The 21,952-nt window shown below is 40.4% G+C and overlaps 1 protein-coding gene across 1 annotated transcript; it reads left to right on the forward strand.

Annotated features, from left to right (window-relative positions):
* The first annotated feature begins 15,411 nt into the window (after positions 1-15,411).
* LOC309566238 (uncharacterized protein) lies at positions 15,412-21,437 on the forward strand. Its single transcript, XM_082271339.1, has 5 exons — positions 15,412-15,486; positions 16,261-16,379; positions 18,306-18,398; positions 19,812-19,949; positions 21,247-21,437. The coding sequence occupies exons 1-5, from the start codon at positions 15,459-15,461 to the stop codon at positions 21,400-21,402; spliced, it is 534 nt and encodes a 177-aa protein (XP_082127465.1). The 5' UTR covers positions 15,412-15,458; the 3' UTR covers positions 21,403-21,437.
* The last annotated feature ends 515 nt before the right edge of the window (positions 21,438-21,952 follow it).

A 21,952-nucleotide genomic window follows, 5' to 3' on the forward strand; every position in this document is an offset into this window, starting at 1 on the left:
CGCAAAAAGTAAAAATCGCACAGGTGATCAAATACCACCAAAAGAAAGCTCTGTTTGTGGGAAAAAAAGGACGTCAATTTCATTTGTGTACAGCGTCGCATAACCGCACAATTGTCCGTTAAAGTCACGTAGTGCCGAATCGCAAAATAGGCCCTGGTCTTTGAGCAGCCAAATCCTCCGGGGCTTAAGTGGTTAACAGGACAGGTTCATATTTACAAAAATGTGAGGGGTGTACTCACTTTTGTGAGATACTGTATATCTTGGACTCTTTTATGCGGCTTTAATCTTGTGCTACTTTCTATATTTCTACAGGAACACTACACTACAGGAAATACACCACACACACACACACACATATATATATATATATATATATACAGTGGGGAAAATAATTATTTGATTCTCACAGCTTTTGTACATTTGTCCACTTACAAAGAAATGAAGGGCCTATAATGTTTATCATAGGTGTATTTTAACCACCTCCCACCCGGCCACTGTACATATACGGCCGGGTGGGAGTCTCATCCTTCTGATCGGACGTTCCGGAATGTCCTGCAGAAGGAGCGAGATCGCGCCGCCGCGGGCACGCGCAGTGGCGCAATCTCGATGTGCCTGTGTCCCTTGGACACAGAGCAACAAGTTGCGGCAGGAGGACCCTGTGATTGGCCCTCCTGATCACATGACGGCTGTGTCCAATCACAGCTATCATGTAATGTAAATACAGCCGTTGTAACGGCTTTGATCTCTTCTTCTCCTCACACAGATCCTGTCAGTGAGGAGAAGAAGACGATCTGTGCTGCAGCCAGGGGATCAGTTAGTTTTTCTAATTACTCACTGATCACAGGGGGGGTCTGTGCTGGTAATCAGAACATTAATTACCAGTGCAGCCCTGGGGGGAGGGGGTGCCACTAGAGCCACCAGGGATGCTCACTGATGACCACCAGGGATGCCCACCCATGGCCACCAGGGATAGCAATCAGGGCTCAGAGAGCCTGCCAGTGGTGCCCTCCCTATCAGTGCTGCCCACCAATGCCATCTATTAGTGCTGCCCACCAGTGCCCATTATTGCCATCTATCAGTGCCGCCCACCAGTGCTGCCTATCAGTGCCGATCAGTGCCGCCCATCAGTGCCGCTCAGCGCCACCTATCAGTGCCGATCAGTGCCACCGATCAGTGCCACCTATCAGTGCCGCCGATCAGTGCCCATCAGTGCTGCCTATCAGTGCCCATCAGTGCTGCCTATCAGTGCCCATCAGCGCTGCCTATCAGTGCCCTCCAATGCTGCATATCAGTACTACCTATCAGTGCCACATATCAGTGCCCATAAGTGCTGCATATCAGTGCTACCTATCAGTGCCCATCAGTGCTGCATATCAGTGCCACCCCATCAATGCCACCCCATCAGTGCCTCCTCATCAGTGCCTGTCAGTGCGGCCTCATCAGTGCTCATCAGTGCAGGAAAAAAACGTATCTATTTACAAAATTTTATAACATAAAACAAAAAAACTTTTTTTTTTTCAAACTTTCGGTCTTTTTTTATTTGTGCACCAAAAAAGAAAAAACCTGGCGGAGATCAAATACCACCAAAAGAAAGCTCTATTTGTGGGAAAAAATGACACAGATTTGGTTTAGGTACAGTGTTGCATGACCGCGCAATTGTCATTCAAAATGCAACAGCGCTAAAAGCTGAAAATTGGTCTGGGAAGGAAGGGGGTTTAAGTGCCCAGTATTGAGGTAGTTAAATGATAGAGACAGAATATCAACCAAAAATCCAGAAAAAACACATACTACAAATGTTATAACTTGAGTTGCAGTTCAGTGAGTAAAATAAGTATTTGATCCCCAAGCAAAACATGACTTATTACTTGGTGGAGAAACCCTTGTTGGCAAGTTGGCAAGCACAGGGGTAGGACGTTTCTTGTGGTTGGTTACCAGGTTTGCACACATCTCAGGAGGGATTTTGGTCCCCTCTTCTTTACAGATCTTCTCTAAATCTTTAAGGTTTCTTGGCTGTCGCTTGGCAGCTTGAAGTTTCAGCTCCTTCCATACATTTTCTATAGGGTTAAGGTCTGGAGACTGGCTAGGCCACTCCTGATCTTAATGAGCTTCTTCTTGAGGCACTCCTTTGTTTCCTTGGCGGATTGTTTTAGGTCATTGTCATGCTGGCAGACCCATCCATGACCCATCTTTAGTGTTCTGGCTGAGGGAAGAAAGTTCTCATCCCAAGGTTCTCATCGAAGACTTTACAATACATGGCCCTGTCCAGTGGCCCCTCAGCCATTGGTCGCACTCTAGCTGATTAGAGTGTGACACCATGAGTTTACAATATTGAACTTTTTTACAATATTCAGAAGATACAGAATTTTGTGTTTTCACTAGCTGTGAGCCATAATTATCAAAGTTAAAAGAAAAAAAATAAATAAAATTCACCAAAAAGTATGTCCACCCAGTGACAATCTTCATAGCAAATTAAAAATTGTGACATGTCATCAGCAAACATCCCCTTCTTCCGCCACGTGCCAGCCCAAACACCCTCACCTTGAAGGAAGACATCTGAGGCTATAGGAGGTCAACTAGTGCCTGCTAAAAGAGAAGGTTAGATTCCTCTGCAGCTACATCCATTGGCAGGAGGTCCCCTGATATCACAGAGGGTTAAAAACACATTTTTCCTCATGGGGAGCCGTGCATGCAACAAAACAAACACCACAATAAATAGTGCTACAAGGCTCACTTACAGGAAGATATATTGGTATACAGCATAAAAGCATAAACGAAAACTACGTTCATTCATCCCAAACGGTATATACTAATCCATCTGCTAGAAACTTCACTTTTTTGCCTATTTTCAGATATATATTTGTATACGGATCCTTAAAAAAGTGTTCATAACCCTTGAAATTTTCCACATTTTGTCATGTTACAACCAAAAACATAAATGTACTTTATTGGGAGTTTATGTGATAGACCAACACAAAGTGGCACATAATTGTGAAGTGGAAGGAAAATTAGAAAAGTTTTTTTCAAATTTTTTTTACGAATAAATATGTGAAAAGTGTGGCGTGCATTTGTATTCTGCCCCCCATGAGTCAATACTTTGCAGCAAAAGGTGGTTCTACAATTACAGCTGCAAGTCTTTTTGAGTATGTCTCTACCAGCTTTGCACATCTAGAGAGAGACATTTTTGTCCATTCTTCTTTGCAAAATAGCGCAGGCTCTATCAGATTGGATGGAGAGTGTCTGTAAACAGTAATTTTCAAGTCTTGCCACAGATTCTCAATTGGATTTAGGTCATGACTTTGACTGGGCCATTCTATCACATGAATATGCTTTGATATAATAAATATAAAGTGCCAGCGCTTAGGATAAAAAAATATATAATAAATAAATATCAACTGAATAGCTGCTGCTAATAAAAGGGGGGGTTTCTTTAAAAATGAATAAAATGAATAAAATCATGTATCAGCGCTGCTCCGTATATTATATTTCTTTCAATAGATGTCTCAACCTCACTAATTTTAATCTGTGCTTGTTGTAAATAAAGTGATATCATAGTGATAAATTAACAATACATTGTTTTCATAAATAAATAAATAACATTTCTCATATGAATAAATGTCAAGAATGTGTGCTCCACAGTATAAATTCAATAATTCAATAATAAAGTGTCCAGTGCTCAGGTGATTAAATAAGATATAAAATTCATATAATAATCCAAAGTGCTAGGTGCCAGTCTCTGTGCAAAAACAACTCCTCAGAAAAAGTGCTCAGTGCTCGCTTTGCCAAGAAAAGACATCCAAAGTGCCGATGCTCTCAAAGTGCAATCAGGTGCTCCCCTCTCGGTCCCCTACTCACCAGACAATGGTAATATATGAGCCTATAAGATAATCCTTACTGGTTGGGATCAAGGGAAGTCACCAATCATCGATATAAAGCAGAGCACTCTCCAACTAACACCATCCAGGATCGCTTATCCATGCACGGTTAACATGAAAAAAGAATAGCCTTCATCATGCAATATGTTTAAACTCTTTATTCACACGCTAAAAAGAATACACTTAGGGCTCTTTCACACGGGCGTTCATTTTTTTTTGCCCGATCAGGTCCTTTTTTTTTTTTTTTGTAACGGACACGGATGACACTTGTGTCATCCAGTCCGTATGTCCGTTTTTCATCCCATCCGTTTGCGGATGAAAAACGGACATAATGTATCTCTATGTAAATACGGATGTCTGCGGATGACACCACTGACATCCATTTTTGCTTCCGTTCCGTTTTTTGAAAGGAAGAAAAAATAGGGTTCTCCTCCGTTCAAAAAAACTGAACTGAACTGAACTGACAAAAAACGGATGTCAGAGGATGATCATCCGATGACATCCGTATTTACATAGAGATACATTATGTCCGTTTTTCATCCGCAAACGGATGGGATGAAAAACGGACATACGGAACGCCCGTGTGAAAGAGCCCTTACAATGTTGCAGTCAACAGTCAGCATTCGTATTTCCCCATGCGGGACGCCAAACAATGGCCGTGCGTTCCACACGCATAAACCGGAAACCTGAAATTGCGTAGTACGTAAGTCAGACGGCTTTACGTACTACGCCGTCTGACTTACATACTACGCAATTTCCGGTTTCCGGTTTAATTGCTCTGGTGATCTGAAAGCTTTGGTAAATTTTGTTGCCTTCAATACGTCATAGTCATACTCCGCCATGTTCGCTGATATTGGAACATGATGGTCCCAATCCAATTTTGTGATGATGTACTTGGGCAAGCATGAGAAGTACCTGTTGTCTCGTTTATCCCAGATTTCGCTTTCTACCTAACCAGTTTGATAAGCAGTGTCTGGAGTTAAAGTTGCTTTTGCATCAGCTTCTCACCTTCTGCCTCCTGATTCTTTTGTGCATTGGCATGCTTTTGGCATTTAGCACCTTTTGGGGCATTTTGGCAATTGCATGAGCCTGAGGAAGCATGTACAGGCTTGTGCATGTGCACTGGTGCACACTTAAATTTTCAGATTGGTCAGTTTAGTCTTTAAATGGTCAACAGACTCCATAGTGTGGTTGTCCTTTCAATAATACACTTTGGCACTTCTCTAATCCAGTTTTCTAATACTGACCTAACCGTTCTGACTTCCACCTGCCTAACTGTTTTTATGACCCACAACTCCAAATTCCATTAATATTTGTCTGCCTTTTTACTATTGATGTTTGGCTTGACCTAAACTACATTTTAGCTTTGCCCTCTAAGACAATATATCAGTATTTCTGGCTGACACTGTCTGACCCCCAAATACTGACCTTGGTTTTAGTGAACCTTCTCTGTTTCCTTTCCCATTTGGAAGTGATTGCTTTGTTCAGATCCCCTAATTTCATGTGAAAAAATCTAGAGGCACTTAAGTTTGATGCCAAATACATAAAGCTTCCCCACAAGGTAATGATAGTGATTGCTGCAGAAATGACCTCAAATCATAACAAGTGGTCAATTCTTACAAAAGTGTTTTGAATCTGGCAGTGTTGATGACAGTCATAAATCTACCCAATACTGGTGCAATATCTGTCTGTCTAAAGCTACACTTGGTAACTAGGCCTTTCCATAGATAGACATTCTCCCAAGTACTGTTGGTGGAGCGTTATTGGTACATTCTTGGACAAGTCACTGGGCTCCAGAATCTACCACAATAGCCAGTGAGGACACCAATGGGCATGCAGTATTTACATTATTCACACTTTTTTTTAATCAGGAAAGAGTCTACCCTGTTTGGAAGAATAATTTTTAAAAATGGGGAAATGTTCACTGTGTCTCTGACTGCGCTCGTTAAAAAAACCTTCTAGGAGGTAAGGAGTGCATCTGATTTGAGCAATTATACTCCACTAATGCCTCATTAGCCAACCCCTGTACAGGACTACTGTAATTAGTTGCTGAGTTGCTGATTGGATTGGACATCATCCAATCCAAGTGTTAGATGATGAAAGATCGATTGACCTATTCCAGTTGGCAGGTAATAAGCAATCACATGATCCACTACAAGTAACATCTGGTGACAGACTAGTTGAAAATAGTTATATAAGCTGCTCTAGTCCTTTGCTTCTTCCAATGATGCATGGTAATTTAAGAGTGGCATGTAAAAAAGGTACACAACAAGAAAAGGACTTGACCTCCACCTGTGTCCTATCAGTACATTATACAAAAATTTAAATCAGAATGAATATACTTTATACGTTTAGTCTTACAGCATCAAACAGAGCTTTATTACATAATTCTTTCCTATTTTTTGTTATTATTGCTAGCACCAGATTAGCACACAGGCAATACTGGTGACTAGTTCTTTGACGTGTGCATGCCTTTTTTTGGACACAGCTTCCTAAGTTCAGTTCCTCTTCCAATTAAAAAGGTTTTAAATTCTGCAAAACTCACACACCGCTGACACGGCTGACATTTTCCCCGGAGTTTCTTCCGGTTCGTGGGCTCCGACGATATGACTGGCCGGAAATCACGGCAAGGGGCTTCAAAGGAACGACACCCGTGGCCGATTCTTCAGAGCGCATGCACCAGTGATGTTTCTGGCTACATGTAACGTAAAGATCACCTAAATTGTACATGTTTAGGAGATATTTTCACTACCTATAGGAAAGCCTTATTATAGGCTTACCTATAGGTAAATGTCTGCAGAGGAAGCTTACTTCCTCTTTAACCACTTGCCGACCGCCGCACGACTATCTACGGCGGCGGTCAGCCCCTCACAGGCAAAGTGACGTAGGTCTACGTCGCTCGCCTGTGAGGGTTTAGGGAGCGAGCGCGCGCCGCCGGAGGCGCGCTCCCGCTCCCGCGTGGTCACGGACCCCCCCGCGCGTGTGACCGGCGGACCCGATCGCCGCCGGCCACTCTGCGATCGGCGGGGGAGAGGGAGAAAGTCAGGCAGCTTGTGTAAACAAGCTGCCTGTCATTCTCCTTTCTGTATGAGAGATGATCACATGGATCTACTATGTAGATCCATTGATCACTCTGCATACAGTTGAAGCCACAGCCAATCACAGTTAGAATCACGCCCCTAGGGACACACACAGCCCCTCCCTCTCAAATAAAGTTAACCCCTTCACTACCAGTGTATTTTTACAGTAACAGTGCATATATATAGCACTGATTACTGTAGAAATGTCACTGGTAACCCCAAAAGTGTCAAAAATGTCAGTCAAGGGTCCGATCTGTCCGCCGCAATGTCGCAGTACCGCAAAAAAAATCGCAGATCGCCGCCATTACGCGTTAAAAAAAAAACAACAAAAATGACAAAAATCTTTCCCTTTGTTAGTAAACGCAATAACTTTTGCGCAAACCAATCAAAATACGCTTTTTGCGATTTTTTTTACCAAACATAGGTAGCATAAAACAAATTGGCCGAAAATATTAAAAAATTTTGATTTTTACATTTTTTTTTGGGGGAATTTCATATAAAAAAAAGGGAAAAATATTGCTATTTTTGCAAAATTTACGCTCTTTTTTTGTTTATAGCGCGTGATCAAAAAATCGCACAGGTGATCAAATACCGCCAAAAGAAAGCTCTGTTTGTGGGAAAAAAAGGACGCCAAATTCGTTTAGGTACAGCGTCGCACGACCGCGCAATTGTCCATTAAAGTCACGCAGTGCCGAATCGCAAAATACCCTCTGGTCGTTTAGCAGCCAAATCCTCCGGGGCTTAAGTGGTTAAGAGTAGGTAGCAGTGGAATATATTGGACTGTTCTCCATTTTTCTAGGCTGATTGTACAGGAATATGTCAGCACTATACATCATACACTAGCAAGCTCTTTTCTGGCACGCTGGGATAGTGTATTTGCATATCTGTGAAATTAAACTTTCGAGGGTCGGATGATTCAAAAACACCACTTTTTTTAAAATGAGCCTTTAATATTCAGTAATACTTTATAAGAACTGCTATCCTTAAAGCCACATTTGCTTTGGCCATATTTTTACTACCATTGTCAAATGGGCCAGACTGGTGCTGTTCTAAGCCTCCACTGTCAGTCATAATCATTCAGCCTGGATGAAAGCATAAAAAATTGTAACACAGGGCAGCTGAATCAGCATTGATTCCCAAATATTACATTCCTTGCGTGCTAGCACTCAGAAATTTGGCAGCAGAACTAGGTTATAGTGCCACCATGGGAATAGAAAGGCAAGAAAGGGGGGTACTGCAAGCCAGATAGGAAAAATATTATGTATTCACTGGTAATTCTACGTCAGCGTACGGAAAGAACAAGAATTACGTTTTTTATAGAAAATATTACATTATGTTACAGTGTCCATAAATGTATTTATCATTTACAGTAAAACAATAACTATATTACCTCTATTGTGCAAGGGACCTGCTCTTACCATGTAACTGTTTAATCACAATAGAGTGGAAATGACATGTAATTAACTGGAGACTCCCCTCTTCCCTGGTATTGGCAATTTGGTTGCCCCAGAGTCATATTATTAGCAAATAAAGTAAACAATGATTTGAACATGTTTGAGGGTGTATGGCAGAGTAAGTCACATATGTGCAAGTCACAAGCAAGTCTCAAGTCTTAACCTTCAAGTCTCAAGCAAGTCCCAAGTTACTGTGATGAAAAGCAAGCAAGTCAAGTCGAGTCCCTGCTAGAAGTCAAGCAAGTCAAGTCATTTATTTTGGTCAAGTCACAAATCAAGTCAAAATACTGATCTACCCCAATTTTCACCTTTAAATCAGTTAAAAGTCAGTGGTCAGGAAAGGTTTTGTTTTATTTTCAACATTAACAAAACTGCTTAGTGCTTTTTACTTGGCATATTAAATAAACACTTTGAATGCCCAAACAGCTCAAAATCCTTCGTCCGGTTATGTTTCAACACCACAGTCACTAAAAACATGTTAAGTTTTCCATTGTTAAACAGCCAGTGTCCTAAAAATCAGAACACACTGAGGTGTTTTAAGTGACTGTGGTGTCAGAAACATAACAGGCACATTCATTTTGCTTTAACACATCTTGAGAAAATGCAAATATTTAATAAATTAAAAAAGTAAAATCATTTCGAGTCATATGTCTCAAGTCAAAGTCAAGTCTCAACTCATGAATGCCAAGTCAAAGTCAAGTCGAGTCTTTTATTAATTTTAGTCAAGCAAGTCTCAAGTCCTCAAACTGGTGACTTAAGTCTGACTTAAGTCAAGTCATGTAACTTAAGTCCCCCACCTCTGGTGTATGGCAGCTCAACTCAGAGAATGGTCTCCTATTTCCTTCTACCACCTATAGAAACAGGTCTACTGGACTTCATGCTCTGGCCCTGGCTGATGTACATAACTCATTGGTCATCAGAGCTCTGTAGTTTGGAGATAAAATGACCAGATCAAGTATGCATATCAGCTGGCTTCCACTCTCTTCTGTTCTTTTGCTTCAGGGGGCCTCCTCTTTAATGTCATCATTTTTGGGGACCCTCTCTCCTCTGCTGTTCATCTTCAGGGGGCAGACAAAGCTAGGCTCTTCCCTCTTCTTCTCAACTTTGCAGCTTCACCAGTTCACTGTCCTTAGGGACTCTTTTCTCCTGTGCTGTCCATGTTCAGCACGTCTATTCTCCACCATCTGTCGTTGAGTCCACCCTCTGTAGTCCTTTGGAGCAACTGTGATGAGGTCTGTCTCATTCAGCTATATTTAGGTCTTCACTTTCCTTGGCTAATCATCACCCTCAGCTCCACCTTCTTTCATCCTTCGGGCTCCAGTTGGGTGGAAAAATGGATGGTCAGGTAGAAGAGCTGATAGATAGGGGCTTCTAAAGAGGAAGCCTTTTAGACAGTGAAGAAAAGAAGCAGAATCCCCTAAATAATGAAAGAGAAGGGCCTCAAATCCCTCACCCAAAGGTAGAGGAGGGCACTAAAGAATACAGGAGAAGAGGGTAAAATGCCTCTCCACTGTTTCCTTTTGCCTTGCTTCAAAGGGGTCCTGATAAAAGGATTATCAAAGGAAGCAGAGGAGAAGATTCTCCTCTCAGGGTTTTTATGAAGACAAGAGTAACAGGAGTGCCGGTTAACCCATTCTTGCTAGTACAATACAAGCATGTATGTCAATACAATAACGCATTGAAAGATATTCATCCAATATGTGATCTGCTGTTTACTGACATGCCTAGTAAATATTTTTTAGGAAAACAGCAAAATTTGTCTACTATACACTTAGTCAACTAAGTCCCTCTTACACTCATGTAAGCAGTATTTAGGTATCAAAACCAATGGGTTCTTTAATCATAGATAATAGTGTTGCGCTGTCCCTTTAAACCAATACAGAAAATATTGGTGTTAAGTTAAGGCTCAAAATCAATAGATCAATAAAAATTCCACAAAAAAATATTCATAAAGTCAATACTGTAACTAAAACGCTATGAAGAACTTTTAATGATATCTTTCAACTTTGTGATCACTTTAGTGCACCACAACCTATATATGCACCATCTTCTTACCAGATGTATGATGATGTAAGGTCTTCAGCACATTCAATAGGATAATAGCCAAAACCCACTCAAGAGGCGTAGGCTAATTTCTCCTAGACATCTGCATCACTTTCAATATATAGGTAAAAATGCACCCAGCAATAAAAGGAAAGAACAAAAAAGTTCTATGGTAAAGTACTTTTTTAAATTGCTTTTTTTTATCAGAAAGAGGTAAAACAATAGTCAACAAGCAAGATAGCAACAATAGTTCTCTGAGCAGGCATGATGATGTCCATGCCCTGTCTGACGCATTTCGTCAAAAGGGACGTCATTAAGGAGTGGCTGCACCATCTTGCTTGTTATTTAAATTTGCATTGAACACAGAAATATTTGCAGATATATTTCTTTCTATCACCATGTTTTTATTGAAGATTTTCAAATAAAATTACAAGCATCCAGATAGGACATCGTCCATTTTCTGTCAATATAGGGATAAGTACATTGGTGCATGACTTAACATAGTCAATGCGAACAATACAGGTAAAGTAACACCAAACAATAAAAACAATAAGTATGAGGAGCTCTGTAACATACTAGTGAGTGATGTTGGTCGTGCCCCCAGGACATCTGGACACCTCTATTGGGAGCTAACTGTGTCCGGGTGGGGGCAAGACCTGCCATCTCTCATAAATATTGATGAGCTGTCCTTCATTTGAATATTATTATTTTTAGAAACGACAAGAACGATAGACAGTTGCATAGCCAGGAATATTATGCGGAAATATGAACAAGTGCAGAAGGAGATTCCCACTGCCGATACGTAACATTAAACAATGATATAGAAATAAAGGAACATTGGTCCCAAGCAATATTATATCATTAGATAATCAATTGTCAGAGCCCAGCCTGGAGATGCGATGTGCTTTGTTTTGATATAAAGGCCTTTCGGTTAGGGGCTCTGTACTTTAAGACTAAAGAACAGGGTACTGCTCCTGCTCAGGGTAAAAAAAAAGGGGGGGGGGCAATGCTTAGGCAGAGATGGTCCAGAGAGAAAAATAAAAAAGTAAGAGGAAAAGGGAGAAGAGAAGGAAAAAGAAGGGGGAGGGAGGAGAACATCCCTGTTCCGGAGGTTCACTCTGGATATATTGACTCGTAGTGTTGGTTTACAGTTCTACTTTGCAGATATACAGTGGGTACGGAAAGTATTCAGACCCCCTTAAATTTTTCACTCTTTGTTATATTGCAGCCATTTGCTAAAATCATTTAGGTTCATTCTTCTTCCTCATGAATGTACACATAGCACCCCATACTGACAGAAAAACACAGAATTGTTGACATTGTTGCAGATTTATTAAAATAGAAAAACTGAAATATCACATGGTCCTAAGTATTCAGACCCTTTGCTGTGACACTCATATATTTAACTCAGGGGTTTTCCATTTCTTCTGATCATCCTTGAGATGGTTCTACACCTTTATTTGAGTCCAGCTGTGTTTGATTATACTGATTGGACTTGATTAGGAAAGCCACACACCTGTCTATATAAGACCTTCCAGATCACAATGCATGTCAGAGCAAATGAGAATCATGAGGTCAAAGGAACTGCCTGAAGAGCTCAGAGACAGAACTGTGGCAAGGCACAGATCTGGCCAAGGTTACAAAAAGATTTCTGCTGCACTTAAGGTTCCTAAGAGCACAGTGGTCTCCATAATCCTCAAATGGAAGACGTTTGGGACGACCAGAACCCTTCCTAGAGCTGGCCGTCCGGCCAAACTGAGCTATCGGGGGAGAAGAGCCTTGGTGAGAGAGGTAAAGAAGAACCCAAAGATCACTGTGGCTGAGCTCCAGAGATGCAGTCAGGAGATGGGAGAAAGTTGTAGAAAGTCAACCATCACTGCAGCCCTCCACCAGTGGGGGCTTTATGGCAGAGTGGCCCGACGGAAGCCTCTCCTCAGTGTAAGACACATGAAAGCCCGCATGGAGTTTGCTAAAAAACACCTGAAGGACTCCAAGATGGTGAGAAATAAGATTCTCTAGTCTGATGAGACCAAAATAGAACTTTTTGGCCTTAATTCTAAGCGGTATGTGTGGAGAAAACCAGGCACTGCTCATCACCTGTCCAATACAGTCCCAACAGTGAAGCATGGTGGTGGCAGCATCATGCTGTGGGGGTGTTTTTCAGCTGCAGGGACAGGACGACTGGTTGCAATCGAGGGAAAGATGAATGCGGCCAAGTACAGGGATATCCTGGACAAAAACCTTCTCCAGAGTGCTCTGGACCTCAGACTGGGCCGAAGGTTTACCTTCCAACAAGACAATGACCCTAAGCACACAGCTAAAATAACGAAGGAGTGGCTTCACAACAACTCCGTGACTGTTCTTGAATGGCCCAGCCAGAGCCCTGACTTAAACCCAATTGAGCAGCTCTGGAGAGACCTAAAAATGGCTGTTCACCAACGTTTACCATCCAACCTGACAGAACTGGAGAGGATCTGCAAGGAGGAATGGCAGAGGATCCCCAAATCCAGGTGTGAAAGACTTGTTGCATCTTTCCAAAAAAGACTCCTGGCTGTATTAGATCAAAAGGGGGCTTCTACTAAATACTGAGCAAAGGGTCTGAATACTTAGGACCATGTGATATTTCAGTATTTCTATTTTAATAAATCTGCAACAATGTCAACAATTCTGTGTTTTTCTGTCAGTATGGGGTGCTATGTGTACATTCATGAGGAAGAAGAATGAACCTAAATGATTTTAGCAAATGGCTGCAATATAACAAAGAGTGAAAAATTTAAGGGGGTCTGAATACTTTCCGTACCCACTGTATATTTCATTAGGTTCTTTAGAGGGTAAGATCCTTTTCTTTATTCCCTACATGACCAAATTATATCCTACAATGTTTTGCATTAACCCATTTTCAGCTTTCCAGCTACAATGAACTTCTTTAACCACTCTACTACCGCTCACGGTAATAGTACTGCGGCAGAGTGGCTCGTTCCCGTCCAGTCACGTAGTATTAACGTGACTGGACTCCTCCCCTTCTGGGCGGCGCTTGCGCGCCGCCGGAGGCTCGCTCCCGCTGTTTTCATTCACAGCGGGAGTCGGGCCAGGGGAGGAGCAGCGGCGATCGCCGCTGCTCTTACCCGATCGTCGGGGATCGAGTCTGGAGATCCGCCCGCTGTGTGTAAACACAGCGGGCGGATCTCCATAGTGACAGGGAGTGACAGATCGGACTGTTCAGCATAGCTGGACATCCGATCTGTCCATGAATCACATAGTCACCTCCCCCCCTACACGTCAGTAAGCACCAGGCATACATTAACCCCTCCCTCTCCAATAAAATTAACCCCTTCCCTGCCAGTGTCATTTTTACAGTAACAGTGCATATATATAGCACTGATTACTGCAGTAATGTCACTGGTACCCCCAAAAGTGTCAAAAATGTCAGTCAGGGGTCCGGTCTGTCCGCCGCAATGTCGCAGTCCCGCAAAAAAAATCGCAGATCGCCGCCATTACGCGTTAAAAAAAAAAACACCAAAAATGACAGAAATCTTTCCCTTTGTTAGTAAACGCAATAACTTTTGCGCAAACCAATCAAAATACGCTTATTGCGATTTTTTTTACCAAACATATGTAGCATAAAACAAATTGGCCAAAAACTTTTAAAAAAATTGGTTTTTACATCTTTTTTGGGGGGAATTTCATATAAAAAAATGTGAAAAATATTGTTATTTTTTCAAAATAAACGCTCTTTTTTTGTTTATAGCACAAAAAGTAAAAATCGCACAGGTGATCAAATACCACCAAAAGAAAGCTCTGTTTGTGGGAAAAAAAGGACGTAAATTTCGTTTGGGTACGGCGTCGCACGACCGCGCAATTGTCAGTTGAAGTCGCACAGCGCCGAATCGCAAAAAGTGGCCTGGACGGAAGACAGCAAAATCCTCCGGTTGTAAAGTGGTTAAAGTGCAATTGAACTTTAAATTGAAATCTGCTAAATATGTGCTAGGTATATTATTATTATTATTATATAGTATTTAATATATAGCGCCGACAGTTTACACAGCGCTTTAGAACTTGAGGGTAGTCAGTACAAATACAACACACTTTAATACAGTAGGAATCAGAGGTATATCAAAATCAAAGGTCTTTAAAGTCTTACAGTTTGTTTTCTTTAGAAGGCAACCGCAGCGTGAGTAGTAAAGCCTGTCCTCTGCCATCATGCTGCAGAAAGAGACCTTTGCTCTACCACAGTGAAAGCAGCAGTCTCTCTGCAGACATCTGTCAACCTCTTGCTGGGTCAGACATACTGTATAGCTTTGCAATTTGCAAAGTTCATGCCCCTGCTAATCAGAATGCTCTGGAACTGATTTATCCGGGCTTATATTGGACATCTGCAGAGAGACCACTGCTTCCACTCAGAGAGTAAGGGTTCTCACAGCAGGCTTTTCTACTAAGGCTGTGGCTGCTTCCTGATGAAAATGATCTGTAATATTGTGTGCACCTGAATTTAAAATGTTTTTAACAGTTTTAAAGTAAAACATGCGGCAGAATAAAGCAAAGTGGTACACTTAGAATTGTTTAGAAATATTTTGAGTTTATGTAGCAGCATTTAATGGCAAACCTAAGTTATTAAACCTAATGTCACAAAAGTATGCATCTCTAATAACTTAAATAAGCCAAAAATGGGTATCACCCCTACTTCTCTAAACTTTTCAAACAATGCAATGACTCACACAGTGGAAGATTTGAATATCTTTCAGAGAGTTGAGAACAGTGGCCTCTTGGTGGCAGCATTGAACACTCTCAATGTCTCAACAATTCCAGGGACAGGATACAATCTTAAATCCATGATGTGCTCAGACTAGTCACACCAATTGAGGGCAGTGACGTAATAACATTACTGCACTATGTAATGTGTTACATTACTCGGGCAATTCCAGAGCCATAGTATAAATGGTCTGTGTGTTGAGGAATGGAGCATTCACTAGCAGGCAGGCTAAATCATTCACTTTTCCAGCTCATAAACTATGGCACAACTTAAAGATATGCTTACAGGTATGTTATCTTCATGAAGAAAAGTCTAGACATCCTGCTTGTTCCATATTTTTTTTGCCCAGTCCATTGACTGGTTGTAGACCGGTGATAAAAGAGGCATTATGGATTGCCATATGCATATATATTTTTAAATATGTGGGAATGAATTAGTACAAGTCTGACTTTTTTAGTTACTTTTTGCAACTTGTAACAGGTCCTCACAGGGCATGGCAAAGAGGAATGGGCCCACATAGCTTTTTCTCATTTACACAAATCAAGCATTTGCTTATAATATCTTGCATGGACAAATGAAAGCTGACAGCTGATTGTTTTTTATGTATTACTCTATTCTTCTATAGTGTTGTTTGGATTTTACTAAAAAAAAAGTGTTTGAAATGCAAAAATTTGGCCCATAGCAGCCAATCAGATTCTAAAAGTCCTTTTTCTATAGCAGGTTAAAATTGGAAAAGTGGGTAACGGTAATTATTTTGGTCATTTATTATTAGTATTAGCACTTTTTTTTATAATTTTTTCTTAGTGTAGTTTTGTTCTACTTTATTGTATGGCCAGTCAGTGGCAGGGAAGGGCAGAGTTAAGTTTGTTTTGTGGAAGAGGAATGTGAGGTATGATTATGTCCTGAGGGTAAGATAAAAAAGTGAAAGGAAGGAAGAAAGAGGGAGGAGAAGCAGCACTGGTCAAGTGATCCAGACAAGTATTTCCAGAAAGTGCAGGAGACTGATTCAGTGTGAAGTTATAATACCATTCTCTAACAGTCTCCGTGTTGTCGGCTTTCAGGATTGGCTGTGGCCCTGTCACTCATATCAGTCATCATAGCAGCACCAGTGCCAATGGAGGCGACTGAGGAATTCGCTGAGAAAATCCTGCTAGAAACCACAGCTATTATGAATCAAATGGTAAGTTTTTGTCACTGTTTTTTTCCTCTTTCAGAAACCAATTTAAAACAAATGTTTATGTAATGGGAACTAAAAAAAAAAAATAATCAAATGCAATAACACTGGAATTGTATACATAAAAAATGCAAATGCAAAAATATATGATATAGAACAATGTAAAACCGTTATGCCAGCATTATACTAATGGGCATGCTGGCCTTAAATATATTTTCAGAGCTTTAGATACAAGAGCTTTTAGTATTAATATTATTATTATTATTATTATTATCAACAGCCTTGGAAAATACTCCTAATGGCATTCACTATTTTATCTTTATCTATATGTATATATACTGTATATATTTTTTTTTATGTTTAAATATATTTATTATTTTTTGCATCAGAAATGCAAAATATCGTAACACTGGGCTAACAAGTTAACAGAGACTATGTACAATATTAGATACGTGATTGTTGTAAATATGTATAGCAGTTACCAACAGAAGAAGCTGCAAACCAAATTCATATTGGAGTCTTAGGCTTACTGTTTGAAAATGAATCAAAAGGGGCCAACAGTTTGTTGCAGCTGTTTCACTGGCATCAATTTGCCCCATCTGATTCCTTTTCAATAGTAAGTCCAACCTTTACCTAGCATCTGCTTCTCTGAGTCCAATACTGAGTAATACCCCCAGATAAGGGAAGAGTATGCCTCCGAAAAGTGTTGGCTATTTTGTAAATTATTAAAACTATTTTGACTCCTTTATGAATTTGGTCTGGCACTCCTTCTGTTGGTTATGCTCTAGGTCATGAGTGCTCAACCTGTGGCCCTACAGCTGATGCGAAACTACAAGTCCCATTATGCTTCTGCCTTTAGGAGTCATGCTTGTAACTTTCAGCGGGTTGCAATGCCTCATAGGACTTGTAGTTCCGCACCAGCTGGCGGGCCACAGGTTGAGCACCCATGCTCTAGGTCAGGGGTCTCCAAACTTTCTAAGCAATGGGCTAATTTACTGTCCTTTGGGCTACAGGGGGGGGGGGGCAGACTGGGGCTGCTGGTCATAGAAAATGCCCCCAGCATCAATGCTTCATCATTGGTTTTATTAGGAGTAATAGTGCCCCATTGATGATGTCAGTATGGGGAATAATGCCCCATCATTGGTGTCAGTTGTTGGAATAGTGCCCCAAGGGTGAGATAAAGGCTAGCAAAGGGACACATCTGGCCCCTGGGCCACAGTTTGAAGACCATCGCTCTAGCTAATTATTGGAGGGCAGCCTTTTTGCATGTGAGGCATCTAACCAGAGACAGTGAGCCCTCCCCATGACAGTTTTTCTTCCTCTTACTTAATAAGCATTTAAGTCCCAAATTCTCTTGGATGTATTCCTTTTAAATCAACATTTAGACTGCTGTGTTGTTCTGAGAGTATCTGTGGGTGGCTCTTTGAACCTCCAGGTTACCAAGAACCCTTAATCAAGTACAATAATTATTTCAAGCTTATGTACAGTACCATCTAATTTTACCCCTGTGCTGTACGATTTGTCAGGACAAGAATATAGCGGCCACCCTGCTTTACTCGTTTTGTGAATTGCATGTTTCAAACTGTCATCGTTATGCTTTCTACGAGGGTTCTTCAAAAAGTTTCGCCTTTTTTTTAACTCTATTAAATATAAAGAAGTGCGGAAACTTTTTAAAGACCTCTCGTGCTTTACAAGCCAGTGATACCTAAACTGCATGCACCTTAAAATACAAACTAGGAGTTCCCATGTTTCCATAGAAGAGTACTGTGGCATGATTTTTTTAATGAGAGTGTAATAAAAAAAAAAATGAAAGCATGGGAGAGAGAAGGGGAGAAAGATCACACTCTCTACAGCAACTCTGAAATGTCTATGCATTATTCCCAAGGAACATATGTGATTAAACAAGTAGTAACTCTCCATCACTTTCCATAGGGGTTGGATGAAGGCACATTAAAACTTGTACGGCAGATCCTGAAAATTTCTCCTATTTCCCTGGAACACTGTGAAAGTGGTTACTTCAACCAGGTAACAATTCATTTTGATCTACAGTATGTAGCAATATTAAACACTGTACTGTCACTTGTCGGCTTTTACAAAGAAGTAACGTTGGAATTTCTTTCATAACCACTATGAAGAAATAAGCTTAAAGAGTGATCAATAAAAAATTGTTATTTAAAAAAAAAAAAACATAGAAGACAATAGGCAGCCACATGCCCCAAACTCCATGGTGTGAGCTGTACACACTGACCTGACATTTGCACGATATATTAGAGAGAAAATAATGGACTTGGACATCACTCAGAGAATTTTCTGTGGTGGATGCCTCCCCGAACAGGGAATAATAACACCAATATCTTATGCAAATCTCTGCATCTTGCCAAAGATTCTTATAATATATATTGCAGAATGCACGAAAGGGAACACACCACCTCCCAGGCAACTAAAAACCACATAAAGGTCTGTAATTTGAATAAGCCCTAAAGTAGGCAGGCCATGCTGATTGGTTACTGAGCTTAATACAAAAGAGATATATTAGCCATTGTGGTGAGGACAGTTTTTTCTGCATTGCTTATTGTGATAGATATAGTTCCCTTTAAACTGGAAGGTTACTTGCAGACAAAGCTTGTGCTTTATGTATTGCATAATGACAGTGTAACAGATTTCTAACCAGGAAAAAAAAAACACTGGTTGTAACATCAAAGAGTATCTGTACTGATAATGAGTGGGCTTTATTATGCAAGTTTTAATAGCACCATAACCAGGTGTTTCCCAAACGATACAAAAATAAATATATTATATTTTGTACAAGGTATATACAGTGTGTGTATATATATATATATATATATATATATATATATATATATATATATATATATATATATATACACTATATTACCAAAAGTATTGGAACGCCTTTACACACACATGAACTTTAATGGCATCCCAGTCTTAGTCCGTCTGTAGAGTTCAATATTAAGTTGGCCCACCCTTTGCAGCTATAACACCTTCAAATCTTCTGGGAAGGCTGTCCACAAGGTTTAGAAGTGTGTCTATGGGAATGTTTGACCATTCTTCCAGAAGCGCATTTGTGAGATTAAGCACTCATGTGGACAAGAAGGCCTGGCTCCCAGTCTCCGCTCTAATTCATCCCAAAGATGTTCTATCGAGTTGCAGTCAGGGCTCAAGTTCCTCCACCCGAAAACCGCTCATCCATGTCTATATGGACCTTGCTTATGGATCTAGACCTACAGGCTAAAACAAGGATGCCATTAGAGTTCATGTGCGTGTAAAGGCAGGTGTCCCAATACTTTTGATAATATAGTGTATACTGTATATGTTGGGTTTTTCGCTTATTCTGCTCAGTGTTGATACTTATTATAAGGTTTATATAATTAATATTATTTTGTTTGACTGAATTCCTCCTTATTATCCCTACAGGAAAACTGCTACTCACAGCTGTACCAAAGCCTGAAGACCACTTATTCCTTACTTAGCTCTACTCAGGTCTACAATGAATTTAACCTCTCCAATCTGCTCTACGACCTCGAGGAATTCATCTCCAACATTAAAGAGGAGGTACGTTTAGAATATAGAGTAGTAGGCTTTGATTTGCATAATGTCTGGTTGTGCCAAGCATAATACCTAATTGCATAATCTCCTGTAGGAAGCTCCTTATTACATTGCATATTTTTTTCCATATTAAAGGAAATGATTTGGATTTATGTAATAACACAATGGAGTTCTGTGCAGTAATCCCCAGCAAACAATCAGATCAAGCAATTCCATTATTCTAAATTGCTAAATGGTAATTGGTTGCTATAGGTCACAACCCAATATTATTACTATTTTTACACCTTGGTATTAAATGAGGACTTTAAAGCTGATTTTCAGACAAAATCAATAAATATATTTAAAATGCAGGAGCTTTTTTATATCCTTTTTTTTATTACCTTCCTGCAATTTCCAGCACAGTAGGACTCAAATTTTGAAAATTTTGGGTTGTTGTGGAAACAAGGATTGGTGATAAAGCTTCAGTGGAAACAGATTTTTTCCATGATAACTCTTGCATGAGTAAATTTCCCTTCCTAGGGGTAGATTTCCTCTCACTTCCTGTTTCTCCCACTGTTTGTAAGTGAGAATCATTTGTAAGTCAGATGTTTGTAACTCAGGGACTGTCTAATGTCAATCTAACAAAGCAATGGGAAAAACCATGATTTCATCAATGTGGTGTTGCTTATTAATTATCCAAATAATAGGCTGGGGTAAGATTGAGCACAAAGGTGTATTGCTTAGCATTGAAGAAAAGTGAGGTCATTGACTGGATTTACTGTCTGGCAAGGTTATCAGGATCGACTAGCTGAACAGGACTGTGTACTTGCTCGCTGTTTGCCTGGAGTTTTGCTTTAGGGGACTATAAAAATTGTAAATACGTCTAATGCTCTATCTAAGCCGGGCTGCCTCAAATGTTTTTACATAGAGGAACCCTTGAAATAATTTCCCGATCTCAGGGAACCCCCGCTAATAGCTGCTTTTATCTACAGCTTATGGTATATTAGTGAAATGGTCAGTGGAAACAATGCTTCCTTCATTTGTGGTGTCCCCCTTTAAAGATAGCTAAAATGAAGCAGTGTCTGAGGTTACTTATCTGTGAGGCAGAAATTTCTCAAGGAACCCCTAGAAACCCCTATAAGAAGCTTGCACAGAACCTTGGTTGAGAAAGACTGGTCTAGCGATTTTGATTTGGACCTCAAATATCAGGGTAGTTTTTTTTGATCTTCTATAGCAGGACTTTAAGCTACTATTATGTATGATATTATGTAGGCAGGGATGACACTTATGTCCTCTAACCAATTGTACTCCTTTTTATCCATAGATGAAGGCTCAAGGATTTGCTGTGCCTCCTCATTCTCCTCAGGAGTTTCCTCGTGGTATCACTTCTTTCCAAGAGAAAGCTGGAGTCTTCCTCATTCTCCATGATCTCTCCATCGCTATGAGCACCTTTAAGGAAGGACTGTCTTCCCAGCAGTAATCGTATAAAACCCCCCAGAAGGATCTTATGTTTAATATTTAAACACTCTCCGATCTTCCTGTTTTTGTCCAAAGCCTGTAATTGCACTGGCTGCAATAGGTGAATAACAAGTAGTGGATATTTCACTTAGATTTAAAGCGTCTCGTAAAATTTCAGTTCAAATGCTTCGTAATGTATCTGTACAAATAGCAGTATTCTATAGAAGACAATTGGAATTTGTCTCTTACAAATGTTACTACAACAAAACGAATCATGATTGACTGATACTAGGTAAAGGAAATCTGTCCTTTGAGAATCATGGAGGCTGCCATTGCTAACCTGCTTCTGAAAATAATAGTTCCCTGTTTTTCTGATCCTCTGGCTTAAGTAACTTCTGAATCATTTGGTATGTCACGTGTGCAAAGCAAGTGAAGCCAAAACCGCTGATTTGCACCATTGTTTTTGGACACTAAAGCCCCATACACACGTAGCGATTGTCGGCCGTAAATATTCGGCCGACGACCGATCGGCCGATTGTAGGCTTGTTAGTATGATGCTTCCGACAGCCGAC

Source organism: Pelophylax lessonae (genome assembly GCF_965119305.1).
Source record: "Pelophylax lessonae genome assembly, chromosome: 11".
Lineage (NCBI taxonomy): Eukaryota > Metazoa > Chordata > Amphibia > Anura > Ranidae > Pelophylax > Pelophylax lessonae.

Bases quoted from the DNA above. Each gene is read 5' to 3' on its own strand.
- LOC309566238 (XM_082271339.1), top strand. From the start codon at position 15,459: ATGGCACAACTTAAAGATATGCTTACAG. The intron at 15,487-16,260 runs GTATGTTATCTT...GTCGGCTTTCAG, and splicing joins ACTTAAAGATATGCTTACAG to GATTGGCTGTGGCCCTGTCA. The intron at 18,399-19,811 runs GTAACAATTCAT...TTATCCCTACAG, and splicing joins AAAGTGGTTACTTCAACCAG to GAAAACTGCTACTCACAGCT.